Source organism: Sus scrofa, chromosome 6 (genome assembly GCF_054392235.1).
Source record: "Sus scrofa isolate SSC_HxYL_T2T_F1_AM1 chromosome 6, Sscrofa_HxYL_maternal_Yorkshire_Landrace_v2.0, whole genome shotgun sequence".
In the NCBI taxonomy this organism is placed as follows: Eukaryota; Metazoa; Chordata; class Mammalia; order Artiodactyla; family Suidae; genus Sus; species Sus scrofa.
Window position 1 is genome coordinate 35722777 of NC_139388.1, and position 20508 is coordinate 35743284.

The window sequence follows — 20508 nt, forward strand, 5'->3', positions numbered from 1 at the left end:
CCACTTTCAGACTCAAGAAAGACCCTTCGGCTAGTCCAGAATTGAGAGTAAGATGAAAGCCTTTTTTTCCCTCTATCTCTCTGTTCTCCCCAGGAAAGCTTCTGAAAGGCAACCGGACCAGGCAATGCTGACCCCCTGCAGGAAGCCTCGCTCTGAAGTCCCAGAGACACACCCCAGGAGGCACAGAGAACCACCCTGCTCTCAGGCTGCCCTTCCCTCCTCCGCCCTCTCTCTTGCACTCGTTTCCATTTTTTTTTTTTTTTCCTTTTCTTTTTAGGGCTGCACCTGCGGCATATGGAGGTTCCCAGGCTATGGGTCGAATTGGAGCTGCAGCTGCCAGCCTACGCCGCAACCACAGCAACAGGGAATCCGAGCCGCATCTGCGATTCACACCACAGCTCACAGCAACACCGGATCCTTAACCTACTGAGCAAGGCCAGGAATAGAACCCACATCCTCGTGGTTCCTAGTTGGATTCGTTAACCGCTGAGCCCCGAAGGGAACTCCACATTTCCATTTTAATAGGCTCTCCTCCGCCTCCACCCCCAGTTGCCTTGGGGAATTCAAGGGCTACTTCCACTGAAGGGGCACTGTGGGTGCGACATCACGGACCCCTAGAGAGGGTGGTCTTATTTTTCATCGCACACCTTACAGTTCCCCTGCTTTAACAAGGGCATTTTGCTTTAGGATAAGAGGACCTACTAGCCCGGAGAAGAATCCTCTCACACAAGGTTCAAATTTTCATCATAAAGCAGCAGCTAGTTTACACTTTTTTCTTTAACTCCACACAGCAATTTTGTTTTTCCATTTCTTTGGTTCTCAGCAACTCAATGTCCCCTAAAGAAATTAACTGAAAAGCAGATGTCCAGGTAAATCACACCCAATGTCCTCTTAAGCAGGTTCCCAAGAAGGTCGAAACCTCCAGGAAACAGTAGGTTGAGGCATAGTTACCACAATGCATTCCCTATATAAATTCACTTGTAAACACAGAGAAACAAGAAGACAAACATACAATGACTCCTGTGTATATAATTAACACAATAACACTCACACAAAGAGAAGGTATTTTTGAGATTCAGTGCTTTTCAAATCTGGCTGATCATCAGCTTCACCCGGTGGGAATTTTGACATTATCATAAACCCCATTCATTAAGTCAGATCCAGCAGGCATGGCTGGGGACCCAGAACTTTCTATTTTTTTTTTTTTCCTATAAAAATTTAATATTCCCATCCCCTTGCTACACAGAGGAAGACACTAAGACCCAAGAAGCCAACATGGTGCCCAAGACAGAGCCAGTGACAGAGAGAGGGCCAGAACCAGGTCTCCTTTTACCATCATACCCCACTGCCTCCCAGGGCTCTCCCCGCACCTGGCGCCCTGACACTCAGGCTAAGCAACCTAGACAGTCTGTGGTGAGAAGCAGGGGGTTGGGAGGTTTCTGGGGGCCGGGTCTCCTATGTCTCTCGTGTCTCTGACGCAGTCCTAGGTACTAAGCGTCCAAGAAATACTTGTTGGGAGACGGTCACTCCGCTGGGGCCCGACTCTGTGTTCTAAGCTCCTATCTCACCTACAACCATCCAGGTAGATGCAAAATCATCTCGCTGGATATCGGGATCCACTTGAGGGGGGCAGTAAGAACTCTGAATTCATGAAGGGGCCATGTTCACACAACAGGGGTCTGAATGACAATGCAAGTCCCTTAAGATAATTACCACGTCTTCCCCTTGTTCCTGAATTATGTGAATGACGTGAGAAAATAAATGAAGCCATGGGATTGAAAGAAGCTACTGACCTAGAACACTTGGCAAGCATGCCTTATAAAAATCCGAAAGCAGTCTAAGGACATAATCCTTAGCAGGTGTAACAATTACATCTTACTGAGATTTCTTACTGTTTCTCTCGGTTTGCAACATGCATGGAGTCAAACTCCTTTCTTTATAAAGCTGATGGGAGGGACTGAACACATTCTGACACGGTTCCTGTTCTCCCCTCACGGCCACCGTATAGATAAATTCTCACACACAAACACATACACTTAGACGTGTGTATTTAATGGAGGTCGGGGAACATGAGTTGTTTTATAAATAAGACAATTCTATTTATTGCCAGTTGATTGTAGATATGATATGGAAGAAAGGAAAACCAAAACATTTAAAGAACCAACAGGAAAATATCCAAGACTACTTAAGGCTAAAAATGAAATCAATCAGTAGGCACATGGGCCCCTGGACTGCACAGCCCAGCCCAGCCCTGCCTGTGCCCAGCTGACACACGGGGCTCTGTTGGAGCAGCAACAAGAAGGGACGGTCAGGGGGGTGGGGAGTGGGGAGGCAGGACCCAGGGTCAGGAAGGCCCCCCTCCCACCTGCCTCCCCAAGAACCACCACAGAAGGACCTGCATCCCTTTACTGGGTGCTCCCTCCCCAGGTAACACTAAATGGACTGGAAGCTCTGCGCTTAGAAACCAATAAAGTGGAGGCCCCTCCACGGGAAAGCGCCTCTGCCCCGTGGGACATGTGCCCCAGAAGCCTCCATCACGTCTTCTGCCTCAAGGGGCTGGGCAGCAAGGACCTTCCTCAACCTGTATTTTGTTTCCATTTTTACAGAAAAGGAACTGTCTTCTCTTTTTGCTTTTTACCTGTTAAATTCAGTCTTATCTAGATATACAGCCCTCATCATCCCTCCAGAGAGTCCCTTATAATCCCATTGACAGGCTCCTTCCTCCCTGTATTCATTCAGCACATTTATTACAGCACGACTGGACCTGTGGGAGGTCAGGGCTAGACCACCTTGGGCCTCTGGTACCCCGGGCCCTCATCTACCCCAGGATGATGGGGTGGGGCCACCCCCACCCCCACCCCCGGGATCTAATACCCATCTAACCACTCCCCCAGGCACTGAGCGCAACCTCATGCATAAGTTAGGTCCTTTTTCATTTCAAAATGCAAAGATGAAAGAATTTGTGTACATTATGATGTACAAAGCTACTAAATCAGCAAAATGGGGTGATAGAACCAAAGGGTAAACATGACTTTAAGAAAATCATGGCAGGGTTTGTAAAGATTCTCTCCCTTTTGGGGGGACATCAAATGTCTCATGAAGTCATATGCTGGACACACATGACAACGTCTGTCCTTCTGCACGGTGAGGAAGTTTTCCGGCGAGACAAGGACACCACACAAGGACACGTCCCACAGCACTGACACGCATAACCTACGCTTCTATCTAAACTGCCACACACTACAGATATTAGCTACAAAAACATCCATTTTCTACTTATTTAATTGGGAGGAGGGCGAAGCCGCTGCAGGCATTTCAATAAAATACCTGATTCGTAACTGTCATTATCTCAAGGGAAATCAGACTGAATTTAGGGTGTGGGGATTGACTGACTGACAGTCTTATTTAAAATAGGAAAGGTTTAGACACTCAGCACATCTCTTCAGGGTAATTTTTATGAGTGATTCTCTATGCAAATTCATTTTCTGATGAACCATATATTTGTAGAGGAATATATTATATTCATCACACCAATTCTTCAATAAAATTTACTGTGTCCCATTGCATGAAATAGTTCGGGAGCCTTAAAAAAAAAAAAAATGTTAGCTGACAGTTACTACTCTGAGCGAAGAGCTTCAATCGCTGTATATACTAGTCCCCCAGGAAAATTACATCAAAAATGGACGTTTTATGACAAAAATCACTCATTTATCTCAAAACCAGAACAAGTAAAAAACACCATTAAAGGAATTTAAATACTTTTCTGACCACTACTGCAGAAACACAGAAACTCAGCGGATTGCAGACATGCAGGAATCAGCACTATACAGGGAAGAACTAACAAATCAAACTCGGTACAACTTTAGTAACTGGATTAAAAGTAGACTCTTAATAAAACCAAAATATTTCCTCCTCAAGGCAACCGCTTAGCTACAAAGGAAAAATGATTTCATATCCTTGGTCCATAAAGAAGACACATTTATTTACATTCTCAATGGACTAAAAGAGGTTTTTAAACTGTCACAATTAAAATTTTATGCTTCCAAAAATATCTTATGATGATCAATGCACTTAACTTAAAGCTTCAGGTATTAATAACTTCATTTAAACTTCTTAAAAAACCAACACAAACATACTCTCTAGAGTGCAAAATGCTTCTTATTAAATACTTCAGTAACACAAAAGCAATTTGTTTTTAAACGCAGGAATCCTTTTCTGAAGGATCATCACCGCAGAGACATCCATTGCCGGCAATGGATGCTGCCCAGAACTGCCAGCTCGAGTGAAACGCAACATTAAAACTTGGCATTCAGTGTCTGCACCTGTCCAGATGACCCCGTTTATTTGTACAGACTCATTGTTGGACTCTGGTACATGCACATGTACGCATCACAGAGAAGTCTTCGTGCACAGCCCTGGATTCTTCTCGAGTCCAAGGAATGCAGATCTTCTAGAGACATTTTCAAGTACTCTCCTACTTCTGGGCATGGGGTCACCTGAGGAATGTTGAAGCCATTCTGACCACCTACGGAAAAGAGGAAGAGCTGTATTTAGGGCAGACAAGTTTTAAACCCTGTGGCTGCCCTGTCCTGCCAAAGCAACTTTACAATTCCATAGCTGAGTTAAGGCTAATTTTCAGGATCTGAATGGCCTTATCTTACTCCTGGTTTCTAGAAGTTAAATGTTCCTTTTTAACTCTTGACAGTCTCATCTCTTGGTTTCTGAAAGGATTCCGGGACCAATCTAACTGACAAAAGGACACACATCCTGAGCAAAGTCCAAAACCCTACTTCCAGGCTTCTCTGTGTGGTCCATCAGGGAATACCGCTACTTCGGCACATGCATTCAGCGCCTCGCATCCCCGAACCCCTTCCCAGACACGAGCGCCCTGTATGCGGTCTGGTTTAGAGCAGATCTAGTAAAAATGAACACCATCTTATTCTCCTAAATTAAAAAAAAAAAAATGTATTTGTGTGACTCTTGCAAGGTTTGCTTGGCTTTTCATTGGACTGAATAAAGACCCTGTGGGGCGTGGTCGTAAGGATTCCAGGAAAGGCTCTTCTGCTTTAGCCTCCCAAAGGCTCGCTCAAAAACACCTGGACCCCCTATGATTCTTAAAATATTTTTTAATTTATTTTTTAAATGTTTTACTATAGTTGATGTGGAGTGCTCTGCCAATTTCTTCTGTACAGCAGTGACCCAGTCATACGTACACATATATTCTTTTTCTCCTATTATCTTCTAGGGAACCTCTGTGATTTTTGAGTTCTACTGTTAAATCCAAATTTGAACTGGGGTAGGGACACATTTACAGGTGGGATGGGGCTGTAAATGACAGCCTTCAAGTGTCTGAGAGCTGAAGGAAAAAGGGTTGAGAACATCTGGTGTCGAGCTTGGGCCCTACCCCAAGGGGGTGTCCTAGGTCACGAGAGGGCCACACCGGAAGACTTGGGGCCTCGAGCCTGAGAGAGTGGCTAAAGGAAAAACGGGGTGTCAGGAGACCAGAGGAAGATGGGAGGCACACTTCACAACCTTGCCCAGGGCGGGTCCTGCCTGCAAACTCTATACAGGCGGGCAGACAGCTGTCTTGACGACTGTTTTCTCTCTAAACCTACTAGAGTCCCAGGCACTTCCCATGCACTCATGAGCTATCTGTTAAGTAACGAGACATCCTCGAAGGTGGCCTAGAAAGTGCAGCGTGTTCCCTGCTTCAGGAGAAACACGCTACACACAGAATAAGCCTATTTTCCCCAAGAAGCTACTTACTTCTATTCTTAGCTTTGTCATTTAGAAGACAACGTGGTTTAGTATAAAAAACATAAGCACTGAGGTCAGAAAGACTGAGTTAAGTACAATCTCTGAGACCTGAGGTGCCTTAAACCTCAGCTTTTTGTTTGTTATTTGTACTTCGTTCCTTTAAGGCCACACCAGCAGCATGTGGAGGTTCCCAGGCTAGGGGTCGAATCGGAGCTGTAGGTGCCAGCCTACACCACAGCCACAGCAACGCCGGATCCTTAACCCACTGAGCAAGGCTAGGGATTGAACCCACAACCTCATGGTTCCCAGTCGGATTCGTTTCTGCTGCGCCACGATGGGAACTGCCAAACCTCAGCTTTAATAAGAGAAAAATAGGAATCATTTCCATCTTGCAAAGGAATCAGGTATAACGACCTCAAGCACCTCCCAGAGAGACTGGCACACAAGCACGTAAGAAACGGTGACTGTGGCTTGTACGGAAAATGAGAGGAGCCTGAAAGCCAAAGACAATGAAGCTGAAAATGAAGCCTCTCAGTCCTAAAGAAAGGATTTTCAGATTCTTTGTTCCAAAAAGACTATGTGGGGGCTCCTGTTGTGGCATGCATGGTAGGTTAAGAATCCAGCTGCGGCAGCACAGATTTCAATCCCCAGTCCAGCACAGTGGGCTAAAGGATCTGGTGGTACTGCAGCTACAACATAGGTTGCAGCTGCAGCTCAGTTCAACCCTGAACTTCGATGTGCTATGGGCATGACCATAAAAAAACAAAGACTATATGCATATCAAAATATCACAGTAATAGTATTCCTAAGAGCCTGTAATAAGGCTTTTTATTTATTTTTTTCTTTTAGGGACACACTCTTGGCATATAGAGGTTCCCAGGTTAGCGGCTGAAGTAGAGCTGCAGCTGCCGGTCTACGCCAGAGCCACAGCCACGTGGGATCTGAGCCACGTCTGCCGCCTACACCACAGCTCATGGCAAAGCCAGATCGTTAACCCACTGAGCGAAGCCAGGGATCAAACCCGCATCCTCAACCCACTGTGCCACAACAGGAGCTCCCTGTAGTAGGGTTCTTCATGCATTTCAAGATTTCAGACTATGTTACCAAGCTATTCCTGAAAGGCTTTTCCCAGCACTATTTGATGACTCAGAACAGACTATTTCTCTATGAACTATCCCACTGCAAACTCTAATGTCCCTCCAGGTGGAAGAAAAGTCTGTGAAGTACCATCCCGATCAGCCATGCTGTCAAAGAAGAGCCAGGCGGAGTCGTCCTTCCCGTACTTCACGAAGGCGACATAGTGGCTCGTTTCTATGCAGAGAACAGCGAATAACTCCATCTTCTGGCAGGGGATGCAGCCGTGTCTCCAGTCCCAGTCAGGTAAATCTTTGGGAAGTGAGACGGGGTTATATTTATGATTCAACCTCTTGGGGTGAAGGTGGACCTACAAGGGAACGTGAAGAGAAGAATGCCATTAAGGAGCCAACCTCGGGGTTTGCAGAGAATGGACTCCACGTACTCTGAGTCCAGCCCCATAAACAGGACTTCCCAGAAGCCCAGGGAATCAACAGAAGAGGCATAAACAACATCACTGGATGACACATTTTTAGATGCTAATTCTCATTTTGAAAACGTTTTGAAACCTGAAATCTGTTCCAACTAGGAATGAAGGACTGTTTATTAAGAGACTATCCAGTAAGTCAGGTCAAACTTACTTGAGTGTTGCAGGTTTTACAGAACTGCTTGATTTTTCCAGCTGAGATGTCGGGGTCCTCGTAGCACTCTCTGCACTCGTACATGGCGAGCCCGCCACATATCCGGCACTGCCGCGGGGCTAAAGTGGGGGGCAAGGGAGGGGAGTTTAAGGGCCTTTACAAATGCAGCCTTTCATTAAAGAGAGTAAAAAGGAAAGCGAAGCTTCAAAAAGGATCATGTTCACGGATGCAATCATCTAGCCCACCCCATCCCCATAAACTTTCAGTTGGAGTTCCTTGGACTCAGAGGAGATCTTTAGAGACAGTCTCTCGAACCAAATGACAACTTTTTAAAAATAGTATATTCTAGAGTGGTTCTCTAGATTATAAATGTCTATTGGTGAAAATTCAAAACCATGAGAGCATAAAGAAGAAAACCGAAAGCATCTACAATTTCAGTCAGTAAGAAGTAACCACTGTCGGAGTTCCTGTCGTGGCACAGCTGAAACGAATTCGACTAGGAACCACGAGGTTGCAGGTTCGATCCCTGGCTTTGCTCAGTGGGTTAAGGATCCAGCATTGCCGTGAGCTGTGGTGTAGGTCGCAGATGTGGCTCAGATCTGGCGTGGCTGTGGCTCTGGTGTAGGCCGGTGGGATAGCTCTGATTAGACCTCAGCCTGGGAACCTCCATATGCCGTGGATGCAGCCCTAAAAAGACAAAAAGACACACACACACACACACACACACACAGAAAGAAGTAAGTACTGTCAATATTGTGAATTTTCTCCAATAATTTTATATCTGCAAACTTACATAATTCCATGTGTGCGTGCATGTGTGTGTTCAGCCCCTCTTACAGAAAATATCAGCATACTTACCTTTTCACTGATAATTACATCATGACCACTTTCATGTAACACTGGTCTTCAAAAACATGAAATTTAATGGCAGCAGTTTTGTTGTACAGATACACCATAATTCGGTTAACTGCTTTCCACATGTTAACATCCAGAGTGCTTCTAATTTCTTAATCATAAACATATTTGCATATGAAATACTGATTTACATGTCTATTTTCTCAGTATAAATTCCTCTCAATATTTCCGGGCTCTTCAGATACCAAATTGCCATTTAGAAAACTTGTACCCTGTCAGATACTTATTCGCAATTAATATGAATGACTTGATTATTTCTGAAAAACAGACTAAAAAAAAAAAACCAAAACCTTATACTTACTGTCTTCAAGTAAATCTGTTATATTTAATTCCAGAGATGGAAAAATTTTTTTAAATAGTTTAAAGTCTTTTCCAAATCGAGGCATCTGAATAATCAGACATGATGGTGCCTTAAAAAAAAAAAAAAAAAAAGATACATATTTTTAGAATCAAACCACTGATAAAAATTCCCCTGAAATTTCCAAGAAATAGCCTGGGCTGTTAACCTAAGCAGTGGTTCCACCATAAGGTAGCGCTTGTAAAACAGGATCCGCACGTGAGCACAGGGTAGGAAGGTGAAGCACCAAAGAGTTACAGGTTTCAAGCAGTCTAAGATCCACAGACACACAGCCAGCCTGAGGCCAGGCGGTCCAAGAGCTTCCCTTGAGTCTCAAACAATTTAGTGACCATGCACAGTGACATTCTACTTTGGGTTTAGATTTTTAAAAGGTTTTGGAAAAACAGTTTTTGCAAGTATAATAAAGAAAACTCATCGCTGAAGGACACTATTCCTTGTATTTCAACCAGAACACTCCTTCAGGAATGGATACAATGAATAGGAACCACAAGCACGTACTACTAAGTTCATGAAGATACTCAGTAAAAGAAAAGTAATTTATATCACTTGTTCATTTATAGCAAGTGAGTTTACTTTGTCTCATTGAAGGAGGAAAAGGAAACGTTTCTTTTTATATATATATATAATTTGGATAATGTGCTTGCACACAATGTTAAATTGGGTAAAGTGGTAAGCTGAGTGAAATGACGACAACAAAAAAAATGAAAATCTTCTTTGCTTTAAGCTACTTGAAAGTTTTCAAGTTACATAGCAGAATTATTTTCTCTGTCACCAAAAATCCAAAAAGTTCAATCTTGGTTCTAAGACATTTTCTACATGGACAGTGTTGAAGCATTTAATTTGTTCTTTGTTAACAATTTGAGTTTCTAACTATTCTCAGTGGGTTAAAAGCAATAGCTGTTGAATCTACTTGTTGTCTTAAGAATCCTCAGGACTTGCATATAAAGTATAGTAATTATCACTAACCTCCGCAAATTTCAGGTTACTGTTGATAAAAGACCATTCTAACAACTGCTGAATTGTAGGAACTCCAACTTTCTCATTTTTTTCCATAAAAATTTGATAGAAGTAACAATCTTGTACTTTTTGACCTGCTGATCTAGAAATATGCAGAAAAAAAAGGTAATTTGCTTATGAAATGCATAAATTAAAAGGTGAACTGGCTCCAGAAGTATCTGAGAACAGAAACTGATGGTGCAACTCTAGAAACAGTCAGAAGAACAGGGGCAAAGACCATCACTTAGATAAAATAATTAAATGTATTTATGCATAAGATGTTACAAATGATTTCCTATTTTAGTTCCCATACTGAAAAGTTCCCTTAGTGATTAAGAGAAACATAATGCAATAACATCCACAATCAAGAAGCACTGTGTGTGAGATGGAGCATCATGGAAGATAAGAAAAGGAGTGTGTGTGTGTGTGTGTGTGTGTGTGTGTGTGTGTGTGTGTATATGACTGGGTCACTCTGGTGTCCAGCAGAAATTGGCCCAACATTGTAAATCAACTCTACTTTAATGATAAAAATAAAAGAAGAATAAGATGCACTGTGTAAAAATAAAAACCACCTGGTTCAACTTAACTGTTCAAAGCTAGAAAGCAGCAACTGCATTTCATGCTTGAAACAGGAAAGCTAATGCACACATGCCTGAATGGGACAGACCCTTAGAGATCTCCCAGACCTAACTTTTCATTTCTAAAATGAAGGCCCTTTCATCTCCAAAATATGCAAATAACTCACGCACCCCAATAACAAAAAACAAACAACTCGATTGAACAATGGGCAGAAGACCTATATAGACATTTCTCAAAAGGAAGACATATGGATAGTCAGTAGGCACATGAAAAAAATGCCCAACGTCACTTATTATTAGAGAAAGGCAAATCAAAACCACAATGAGGTACCATCTCACACCAGTCAGAATGGTCTACAAATAAATGCTAGAAAGGGTGTGGAGAAAAGGGAACCCTCCTACACTGCTGGTGGGACTGTAAATAGGTACGACCACTATGGAAAACAACATGAAGGCTCCTCAGAAAACTAAATATACAACTACCATATGATCCAGCAATCCCACTCCTGGGCATTTATCCAGACAAAACTATAATTCAAAAAGACACATGCAGGCCTATGTTCACCGCAGCGCTATTCCCAATAGCCAAGACATGGAAACAACCTAAATGCTCACCAACAGATGAATGGATTACGAAGATGTGGTACATATATACAATGGAATACTACTCAGCCATAAAAAGAACAAAACAATGCCACCTGCAGCAACATGGATGGAACTAGAGATTCTCATAATACGTGAAGTAAGTCACTTATATGTGGAATCTCATGTATGGCACAAATGAACTTATTTACAAAACAAAACAGACTCACAGATGTAAAGAACAGACTGGTGGTTGCCAAGGGGGAAAGGAACAGAAGGAAGGGAGACAGACTGGGAGTCTGGGGTTGGTAGATGCAAACTATTACATTTAGGATGGATAAACAATGAGGTCCTACTGTATAGTACAGGGAACTATATCCAATCTCTTGGGACAGAACATGATGGAAGATAATATGAGAAAAAGAATGTATATTGGGAGTTCCCATCACGGCTCAACGGTTAACAAATCCGACCAGGAACCATGAGGATGCAGGTTCGATCCCTGGCCTCTCTCAGTGGGTTAAGGATCTCACATTGCCATGAGCTGTGGTGTAAGTCGCAGACGTGGCTCAGCTCTTGGATCTTGCGTTACTATGGCTGTGGCGTCAGCTGGTAGCTACAGCTCCAATTCTGCCCCTAGCCTGGGAACTTCCATATGCCAAGAGTGTGGCCCTAAAAAAAATTTAAAAACGTGTATTATATATATGTATGATCACCACAGCTTTGTAATACTGCCTGAAGTCTGGAAGAATTATGCCTTCTGCTTGGTATACATAGATATCACCATATTTGAATAGATAATAAATATATCCTGTCTCATTTCATTAGCTAGAACTTCCAAAACAACATCAGACTATAACTGTGGTATTCTCCACCCTTCCTTCCTTCCTATTTACTCATCACTTCAACACTGGCTTCAAAGAACATCATTTAAGACACTACTGTATGGTAGAAAATTGACCCAAGACTATAAACCAGCTATAAAGGAAAAAATAAAAATCATTAAAAGAAAAAAAAAAGACACTATGATATGTAAGAATACTTGTCTGTGATTAGTTTTTAGGGAAATAAATCTATTGGCAAGATTTTTCAACAAAGAAACCCAGACTAAAATGTAAAAAGACCTAGCTTTCCATCTGAAAAGTTCATTCAATTAGAACATCTCACTAAAAACTTAACTGCATTAGATTCATGGATTTCATTTGAGATAGGAGGGAAAAAGACCAAACTGTAAAACTGGGAACAAGAGAGTTAATTTAAGGCTAAATTAATTCTTTGAGTGATGGGTAGTCAAAAACAGTGCTCCCATGGGGTTTGGGGAACCTTAAAAGGGTTCCTTAATTTAAATTACAAAAATATTTATATACAGTTTTATAAGAAAAATTTTGTGATAGCATTTATTACTATAATTAAAATTAAAAGCACACATTTATATTGAATTTATTCTTCAAGTTAAGTATGATATTATGGAGAAGGCAATCATTTAAATTAATTAGCATTGCAGAACCTAACTCATTAGGATCCCTAAGCAAATATGACATGAAGTAATCATTAAGGGAATCATTTCTACTGAATGACGGCAGTGGAAATGAGGATTGTTTATTTTTCCGATGCGCTTGCAACAATTTAAAGTTACCTTATTTTTAACAATGGTTCTACCCTTAAAATATGATGAAACAGGATATTCAAAAATTCTTCAGGATCTAGGAGGAAATAAAAAAAATTGAGTAAGTCACAGACCAAATTTTTAAATCATTCTTTCTGTATTTATAGCAGTCATATTCCTATGTGGGGTTTGATTTCATAATTAATATTACTTCAATTAAAGGCATAGTTCTCAAGTTTTCCTAACAAAAAATATGAAAGATATTTAAAGGCAAACACAAAGTATTATGTTACATTTTTGCTATAACAACATTGGATAGGATATACTAATTCACATATAGGGGAATAATTTTAATTTCTTTGAGGGGGTTTAAGAAAAGTGGAATAAACCCTGAAGAATGACCTTTTTTTCTCCTGATATTTAAATAATTATCAATTCTGTAAATATCATAGCTAGTTACAATATGCTATTAATACATTTAAAGTCGGGAGTTGAATCTCCTAGTAAATCCATTAGCTATGAATAGATTAAAACACTGACTCGGACCATAAACTTAATCCTAATCAGCCATCTGTAACTCCCTTTATAACAAGGAAGGCTAAGTGGGAAAGGTGGATGACTCCATGCAACTCTTCACCACTGAAACGAAAGAACTCTGAATATCACTGCTGGATGGAAAGATCTTCTTATTTATTCATAAAATTCTAGAACCAACCAGCTTCTCCAATGAGTTTCTCATTCCACATATCGATTTAAGAAGAGCAAAAGCATTGGAGTTCCCGTTGTGGCTCAGCAGTCATGAACCCAACTAGTATCCACGAGGATGTGGGTTCAATCCCTGGCCTCACTCAGTGGGTTAAAGGATCCAGCGTTGCCATGAGATGCAATGTAGGTTGCAGATTCAGCTTGGATTGGATCCCGCATTACTGTGGCTGTGGTGTAGGCCGGCAGCTGCAGCTCCAATTCAACCCCTAGCCTAGGAGCTTCCATGTGTCTTGGGTGCAGCCATAAAAAGCTTAAAAAAAAGAGAGAGAGAAAGAAAGGAAGGAAGGAAAAAAGGAAAGGGCGCAAAAGCATTTACCAAAAGGGAAGAAAATTGTACATCATGCAGAAAAAAAAATTTTTAAATACAATTCCCAAAACTACACAGACATAAGATTTCAGACAATAATTTTAACATTTATGCTTTCAAGTTATTTTAATGCATATCCGATAAATTAAAAGTCACCTTTTTCTTCAGAGGTAAATCCTGATGCAGCCTCAACTTTTTCAAGTATTTTCCTCAGTTTCATAATCTTTGTTGCACATACATATCCGTATCTATGTCAGTAAAAAAACAATTAATACTGACATATATGTTATATAATCCAGTGTGTCTTAAATCAATGTTTGACAATTATTTTGAAAAAAACAATTATATGCTTCTTCTTGAGGTTTGAAAAAATTTTAAATCCAGAATCAGAATCATTCCAGATGCTATTACATCCTGAAAATAACTATCATGCACTAGTACAAGAAAAAATATTTTACATTTATGATGACTGGTCTTTTAATACTCTTTGCTTAAGGAATTAAAACATTTATGTTATAAAACAATAGACAATATTGAGAGAAACCCTTAATACTAAAGGATGAAACAGCCACCCAGGGGCAGGAAAAGCGCAGTGATAAGAAACTGAAATTCTAAAATTTGCAATGAAACCAATCATCGTAGTTATGACATTTTCTATCATCTTTGTAAGAACACAGGATACATCCAATATGCTTAGTGTCAATCCTTGACAAAATTCTAATTCTAAAAATGTCTTCAGAAGACACCTTAGAGGCCACCATGGGCTTAATAAGGGCATGTCAGGACCAGCTAATCTTACGCCCATTTTTCATACTGACTCTTCATTCATTCATTAGCTCTTTGCAGCCAACATATGTTGAGCATCCACCATTAACAGTAATCTAACCTTTCAGTCACTGGAAAACAAGAATGAACAAGACGAAAAAACAGGGTCTCTGCCTGTGAGATGCTTGACATGGGAAAAGCAGAGGTTTCAGTATCAAGTAAGACCAGGCAGCTCTCATCTAGACTCGACTGCTGCAGACACAGGACACCCTGATCGCAACAGGGCCATCTGACAAGCTCCTTGCTATGGACAGGGTGACAAAGTATTATTAACCCTGATTCTTAGCCGGTTAGACAACAGTATTCAAAGGATGTTTATTAATGGGCTTAATCATGTTTTGGAAAGAAAGAAGGAACTGTTAACATGCCTTAGCCTTTTAGATTTGATCTCTTATTCTGATAGCAATCACTTGGGGGTAATAATAGAGAATATGTTAAAAAATTTGCATTTATACAAATACAACACAAAATAATTGATGTAAAAATCAATACTCATAATTATCTTCGGGGAAAAAAACTACAGTTATTTTCATCATTACAAACTTAATGAAAACAAAAGATACAAGTGGGAAATTCATTCACCTATAATATACTTTCGTGTTGTATGGCAGGTCATTCTGAATGCTCATCATATGTTTCAGTATTCTGCATTTGGGGCTCAAAATCTTATATCAAGCAATTTTTAATTTTAATTGTTGAATAAGAAAAGTATGACACAAAATGAAGAGTTATCTTTAGATGAACTTTAAAATACATAGTTTTCTCTCTGTATCCCTGAAAGAACGGATTAGTTATGAGAGCTAACTCTTCACAGTTTAAATTTTAACAATATGACATTATCACACATTCCTCCTACCACTTATCAGAAGCCCTTACTAGATGTTTTGTGCTTGTACCAAGACAAATTGCTTCCTGTGGCCAAAGAAAGACATTTTTATAATTCTTAAAGTAGGAAATGACCAGAAACATCACCTTTTTAAGGGAGCTGGAGGGAGGCCGAGAAATACACTCCTTTAATCAAGAAATGTGTTAATAAAATACATCTCATCTGTTCCTAATACAAAACTATTATATACTAGCTATTCCACACACACACAAAAATTTCCCTTGCTCCTATTCATTCAGCTAAAATTAAGTTTAAGAAGCTAGATTATACTGATTAAACTAATAAGCACAATTCCTGTTAGGGGTAGTGTTGAAAAAGAATCCCAAGTACCTTCTATCAGCTTTGCTAAACCTACTGCAATTGCTAAATTGTAGTGTAATGTACAGATGTGGCTTAATCATTTCACGGCATATATTATGTGCTACATCTTGGCCAGATTTAAGATATTAAAGAAGAAAAGGGAGTTCTTGTTGTGGCGCAGCAGAAATGAACCCAACTAGGAACCATGAGGTTGTGGGTTCGATCCCTTGCCTTGCTCAGTGGGTTAAGGATCCGGCATTGCCGTGAGCTGTGGTGTAGGTTGAAGACACGCCTCAGATCTGGCATTGCTGTGGCTGTGGTGTAGGCCAGCAGCAACAGCTCCAATTAGACCCCTAGCCTGGGAACCTCCAAGTGCTGCTGGTTCAACCCTAAAAAAGCCAAAAAAAAAAAAAAACCCACAGAAGTGAAGGCAGTACAGAGACCAAAGGTTAAAAATAATAGTACTAGGAGTTCCCATTGTGGCACAGCAGAAATGAATCCAATTAGGAGCCACGAGGTTGCGAGTTCGATTCCTGGACTCACTCAATGGGTTAAGGATCTGGCTTTGCCATGAGCTGTGGTGTAGGTCGCAGACGTGGCTCAGATCTGGCATTGCTGTGGCTGTGGTGTAGGCCGGCGGCTGTAGCTCCGATTGGACTCCTAGCCTGGGAACCTCCATGTACCTCGGGGGCGGCCCTCAAAAGCAAAGGAAAAAAATAATAATAATGCTAATATTAATTAGTTCAAGAGAACCAAATCTCTCCCATTTCTTATTAAATGAAATCAGGGTATAAATTAATTACGCTACCGAAAAACAGCAAATAGGACACCATCTAAAGACAAAAATAATTATGTTATCTTCTACTTACATTCTCAGAGGATTAACAATTTCTGTCCTCAGTAGCTCTTGAGTTTCACTATAATATTCTACATCATTCTTTTCTTTGGGTCTAAGTAACACAGTGTCCAGAACGGAACTAAAAGCAAATAAGCTGCGAAATAAAAGGAACATTTTTCTTACGCTAGAAATGTACTAGTTTCTGAGAAACACATCCTAAAAACAATATGAAGAGAAAAACCACAAACTCTGGAGAAGAAATAAGGTACATTTAGTGTTTTTCGTTAATATAGGTAACAAAACCCCTGTCAAGGTTCCCATGGTTCAAGCATCATGACCTAGAGTTCCTTCTAGGTTAAGGAGAATACTGATATCAAGAAGGCAAACTATGGATTGACAATAGTAAAGGATAAAAACATGCCTGCAGTATTTGGGGAAAACTCTGCGAAAGCTGAAAGAGCGCCCACAAATCTGAATCAACCTACACAGAGACAACAGGGGAGGAAGTTTGGAAACTAACTTCCCAAGGCAAACACACAGCCAAGCTGTAACTCACTCTAGATATCCTATTTCTCTCTCCCCACACCTCTTTGCAGAGACCTAAATTTCTTCAAATGTCAAAATCACTTGTGAGTGACTAAGAGAGGTAACCTATTATCAACGAAAAAGAAAATTTGGCTAATACAGACTTTTTATCAGAAAACCTGAAGACAATTCTATCAATTCTGGCTTTTTTTGTCAACACATCTGAGACTGAAAATATTCTGCCCCCAAAATGGCTTGGCCACTTTTATTCTTCTCTCTGCCTTTAAAATTTTAACATCCCATTAACTTCCTAATTCTTAGGACATGGCTGTACAGAGCGAGCTGGTTACACTCAATTTAACTGGCAGTGGACTTGGTTCAATTTTCAGAGTATAAAAATTCTTGCCATGTTAAACTGTTCCACTTCAGAATAAACCACATACACAAGAGCAACTGTGCTTCTAATTAGTAATCCTTTAAGGCAGTTTTATGATTGCCTCCTCCTAGTAAAACAAACCAGTCAATGGCTTATGGCAAGTCCTGTGATTTGCATGTGCCCAGAGATCCCATACTTACTCTCTTCACTCCTATGATTCCCCACATACTGTCAGGATATGTGTTTCACCTGTAACACTCATCTGCCTCTTATTCATCATTCACTGCATTACTTTTCATATTAACTTTTTGGATACAGGCACATGAGACAACATTTAGTAGTTTCCAAGGAGTGTACAGAGAAATGCCCATCTCCCTTTCTTTCCTGAACGCCAGATCCCAGACAAACTGCAATTAGCAGTTTCTTTCTCTCTGTCTCATACACACAGACACAGACACACACAGACACAAAGACACACACAGACACACACCCCTGCCCCCATGACACTATATTCCTACTGTATTAATTTTAAACTTACCAGAATAAGGTTGAGTCTAAGTAACAAGAATTGTAATGACCCTGGATACCTTTCTTCTTTCCAATCATTATCTCTAAACCTTCCTTTTCCATTTTCGGTGGAGTATTTTCTTCTACTACTTCACTTAAGTAGCCTCCAAATGCTGCAAAGATAAAAATGAAAATGAAAATTGTTTTAAGTTATTATAGTATGTATTCCCCTACATATCTGTTTACTTAAAAATGTCTTTGGTATTTTTAAAAATTTTTATTAGAGTATAGTTGATGTATAATGTTGTGCCAACTTATGCTGTACAACAAAGTGACCCAGACATACATATAATTCCCTTTCTTATAATATCTTCCATCATTCCCAAGAGACTGGATATACTTCCCTGTGTCTTGTATTTTGATGCACAATTCATCACCCAGCTTGAGACTAACTTAAAGGTAGGTTTTGGTTAACTGTTATTCAGCTTGGCTTATAAAAAATGCTACTGTTCATTTTCAACCTTACTTCCTCCACAATTGCAAAAACACTTTAGAGTATCAAGTAATGCAGAAAAGCATCTGCCAAGTAAAATACTTTGTTCCCCGAATATTTTATTTGCCTGAAGATGTTTCATTTTCAAGTTGGAAAAGAACACAACAAATTCCAAAGCACTATTCAACTGTAAGAAAAAATGTTTTTCATAAAGACGTCTTTCCTGCTTATACTTGATTAACCCTCAAGGTGCTTCACACCATGATCACCCAACCAGGAAAGGGAAAGCCTCAGGAAACTGCCACCTGTTACAAGTGGTGGGGGTAGTTCCCGTTGTGGCACGGTGGAAATGAACCTGACTAGTATCCATGAGGACGTGGGTTCGATCCCTGGCCTTGCTCGGTGAGTTAAGGATCCAGTGTTGCCATGAGCTGTGGTATAGGTCGCAGACACAGCTTGGATCTGGCATTGCTGTGGCTGGTGTAGGCCGGGAGCTGCAGCTCTGATTTGACCTGGGAACTTCCATATGCCAGGGGTGCGGCCCTAAAAAAAAAAAAAAAAAAAATAAGGGATAGGGACATCTGTCCTTCATCAAGCTTCTTATAACAATGCTGGCTTCTCAATAAGATAGGCTTCTCAATAAGATAGGCTTATCGATGTACTTGACAAGACAGTGAGAGGAAAGCCAGGGCCCAAAAGAAGGCCATTTCAATTTCTACCTCCAGGGTTGTTGAAAAGTAAAATGTCTATAAGCAACGGAGTGGAAAAATTAAATCCCACTATTTTTCACTGGTTAAACCCCAAACACGGTTTCCTGGCTACTACCTTTTCAAAAAAGATCTCCTCTTAAGATAACTGTATATAACTTTTTATATACCACGTAATAATTTTTTTTCTGATGTAAAAGCTTGATGAAGACTGGCAAGGAAGAAATCGACATTGTCACTGCCACCTACTGCAAAATGAGATCAGAACTAGAGTCATGCCAGACTGGTAAACAAATGAGAGGCACACAAGTACCTAAAGAGTTACAGCGTTCGATCTGATTGGAAACTGGCTGCAGGGACGCAAACCTAGAGTCGGGCCTGCAGCTCTTCAGTTTAACAAACAGAGCCTTCTTCAGGGCACAGGTGAAATACCGAGTGCCCCTGAAGGTCCCATCTGTACAGCCCGCACACTCGTCTTCCTGAAAAAACAAAAGAAAAAGAAAAAAAAAAAGAAACCTTACACGGGCACTATTTTGCATCTTGCAAAGACAGCATACAAAGAGCTAGGACTTGTTTCAAGTTTACTCTTTCTCGGAATTCCCTCATCACATCTGAACTGAGAACTCCACGAGGAAAAAGGGGTTGACTAATGAGTGTTTCAGCCCACAGCTAATGATTTGATAACGTCATGTCTTATTCCAGCATAAAATTCTCAGTGTATTTCCCCTCATAATATCTGCTTAAACCTTCTCTGATTAACTGACTTGCCTGCATCATTTCCAGAAGCATTAAAACTAGCCAGGGAGAGAGGGGAAAAAGGGACTATTTTAACAACCCCAAAAGAAAAACAGCATTCGCTAGCCTGCAAACCAACAATAACAACTATGTATATATATATTCACTAGCCTGCAAACCAACAATAAATATTTTTATTTATATATATATTTATTTATATATTTTTACTTATATATATTTATTCATATATTTTTTATTTATATATATTTAAATAAATGTGCTTAAATTCTCCCTCCTGACTATATAACGTCAAACTATATTTTCTAATCTCCAAAGGGAAAATCTTTCCCTCTCTCAAAGATCTCAAAATGTCACTAAAAATGGTGATTCTCCTTAAAGCCAATGATATAAATATTTGAACTGATTGCAGGAGGGAATCTGAGGACAAAAACAAACTGATCACAGTTTGCTTTTCTTACAGTATTCTGTTTAATATAATGAACCTAAACATATTATCCTAAACATCTGTTTTCATTCCTTAAACATTGATCAACTAATGTTAGGAACAAGTGGATGAGATGCCTAATGGGTGACAAAGGAAGTAAGGTGACATAGTAATAAAATTTCTCTTGGAAGTTCACATCGTGGTGCAGCAGAAACAAATCCAATTAGGAACCATGAGGTTGCAGGTTCAATTCCTGGACTCACTCAATGGGTTAAGGATCTGGCTTTGCCGG

The 20508-nt window shown here is 40.3% G+C and overlaps 1 protein-coding gene across 13 annotated transcripts in view; it reads right to left on the reverse strand.

Annotated features, from left to right (window-relative positions):
- Positions 1-2031: 2031 nt before the first annotated feature.
- The window catches only part of CYLD (CYLD lysine 63 deubiquitinase), a 60149-nt gene continuing 41672 nt past the window's right edge, over positions 2032-20508 (reverse strand). For all 13 annotated transcript variants that reach the window (XM_021094187.2, XM_021094193.2, XM_084960304.1 and 10 more), the window contains 10 exons: positions 19350-19515; positions 17868-18009; positions 16460-16582; positions 13736-13827; positions 12538-12604; positions 9712-9844; positions 8689-8797; positions 7473-7591; positions 6985-7201; positions 2032-4525 (listed from right to left, as the gene is read on the reverse strand). In XM_021094187.2, the coding sequence (XP_020949846.1) occupies positions 4341-4525; positions 6985-7201; positions 7473-7591; positions 8689-8797; positions 9712-9844; positions 12538-12604; positions 13736-13827; positions 16460-16582; positions 17868-18009; positions 19350-19515 (1353 nt within the window). In that variant the 3' untranslated portion in view covers positions 2032-4340. The remainder of the gene's footprint in view (positions 4526-6984; positions 7202-7472; positions 7592-8688; positions 8798-9711; positions 9845-12537; positions 12605-13735; positions 13828-16459; positions 16583-17867; positions 18010-19349; positions 19516-20508) is intronic.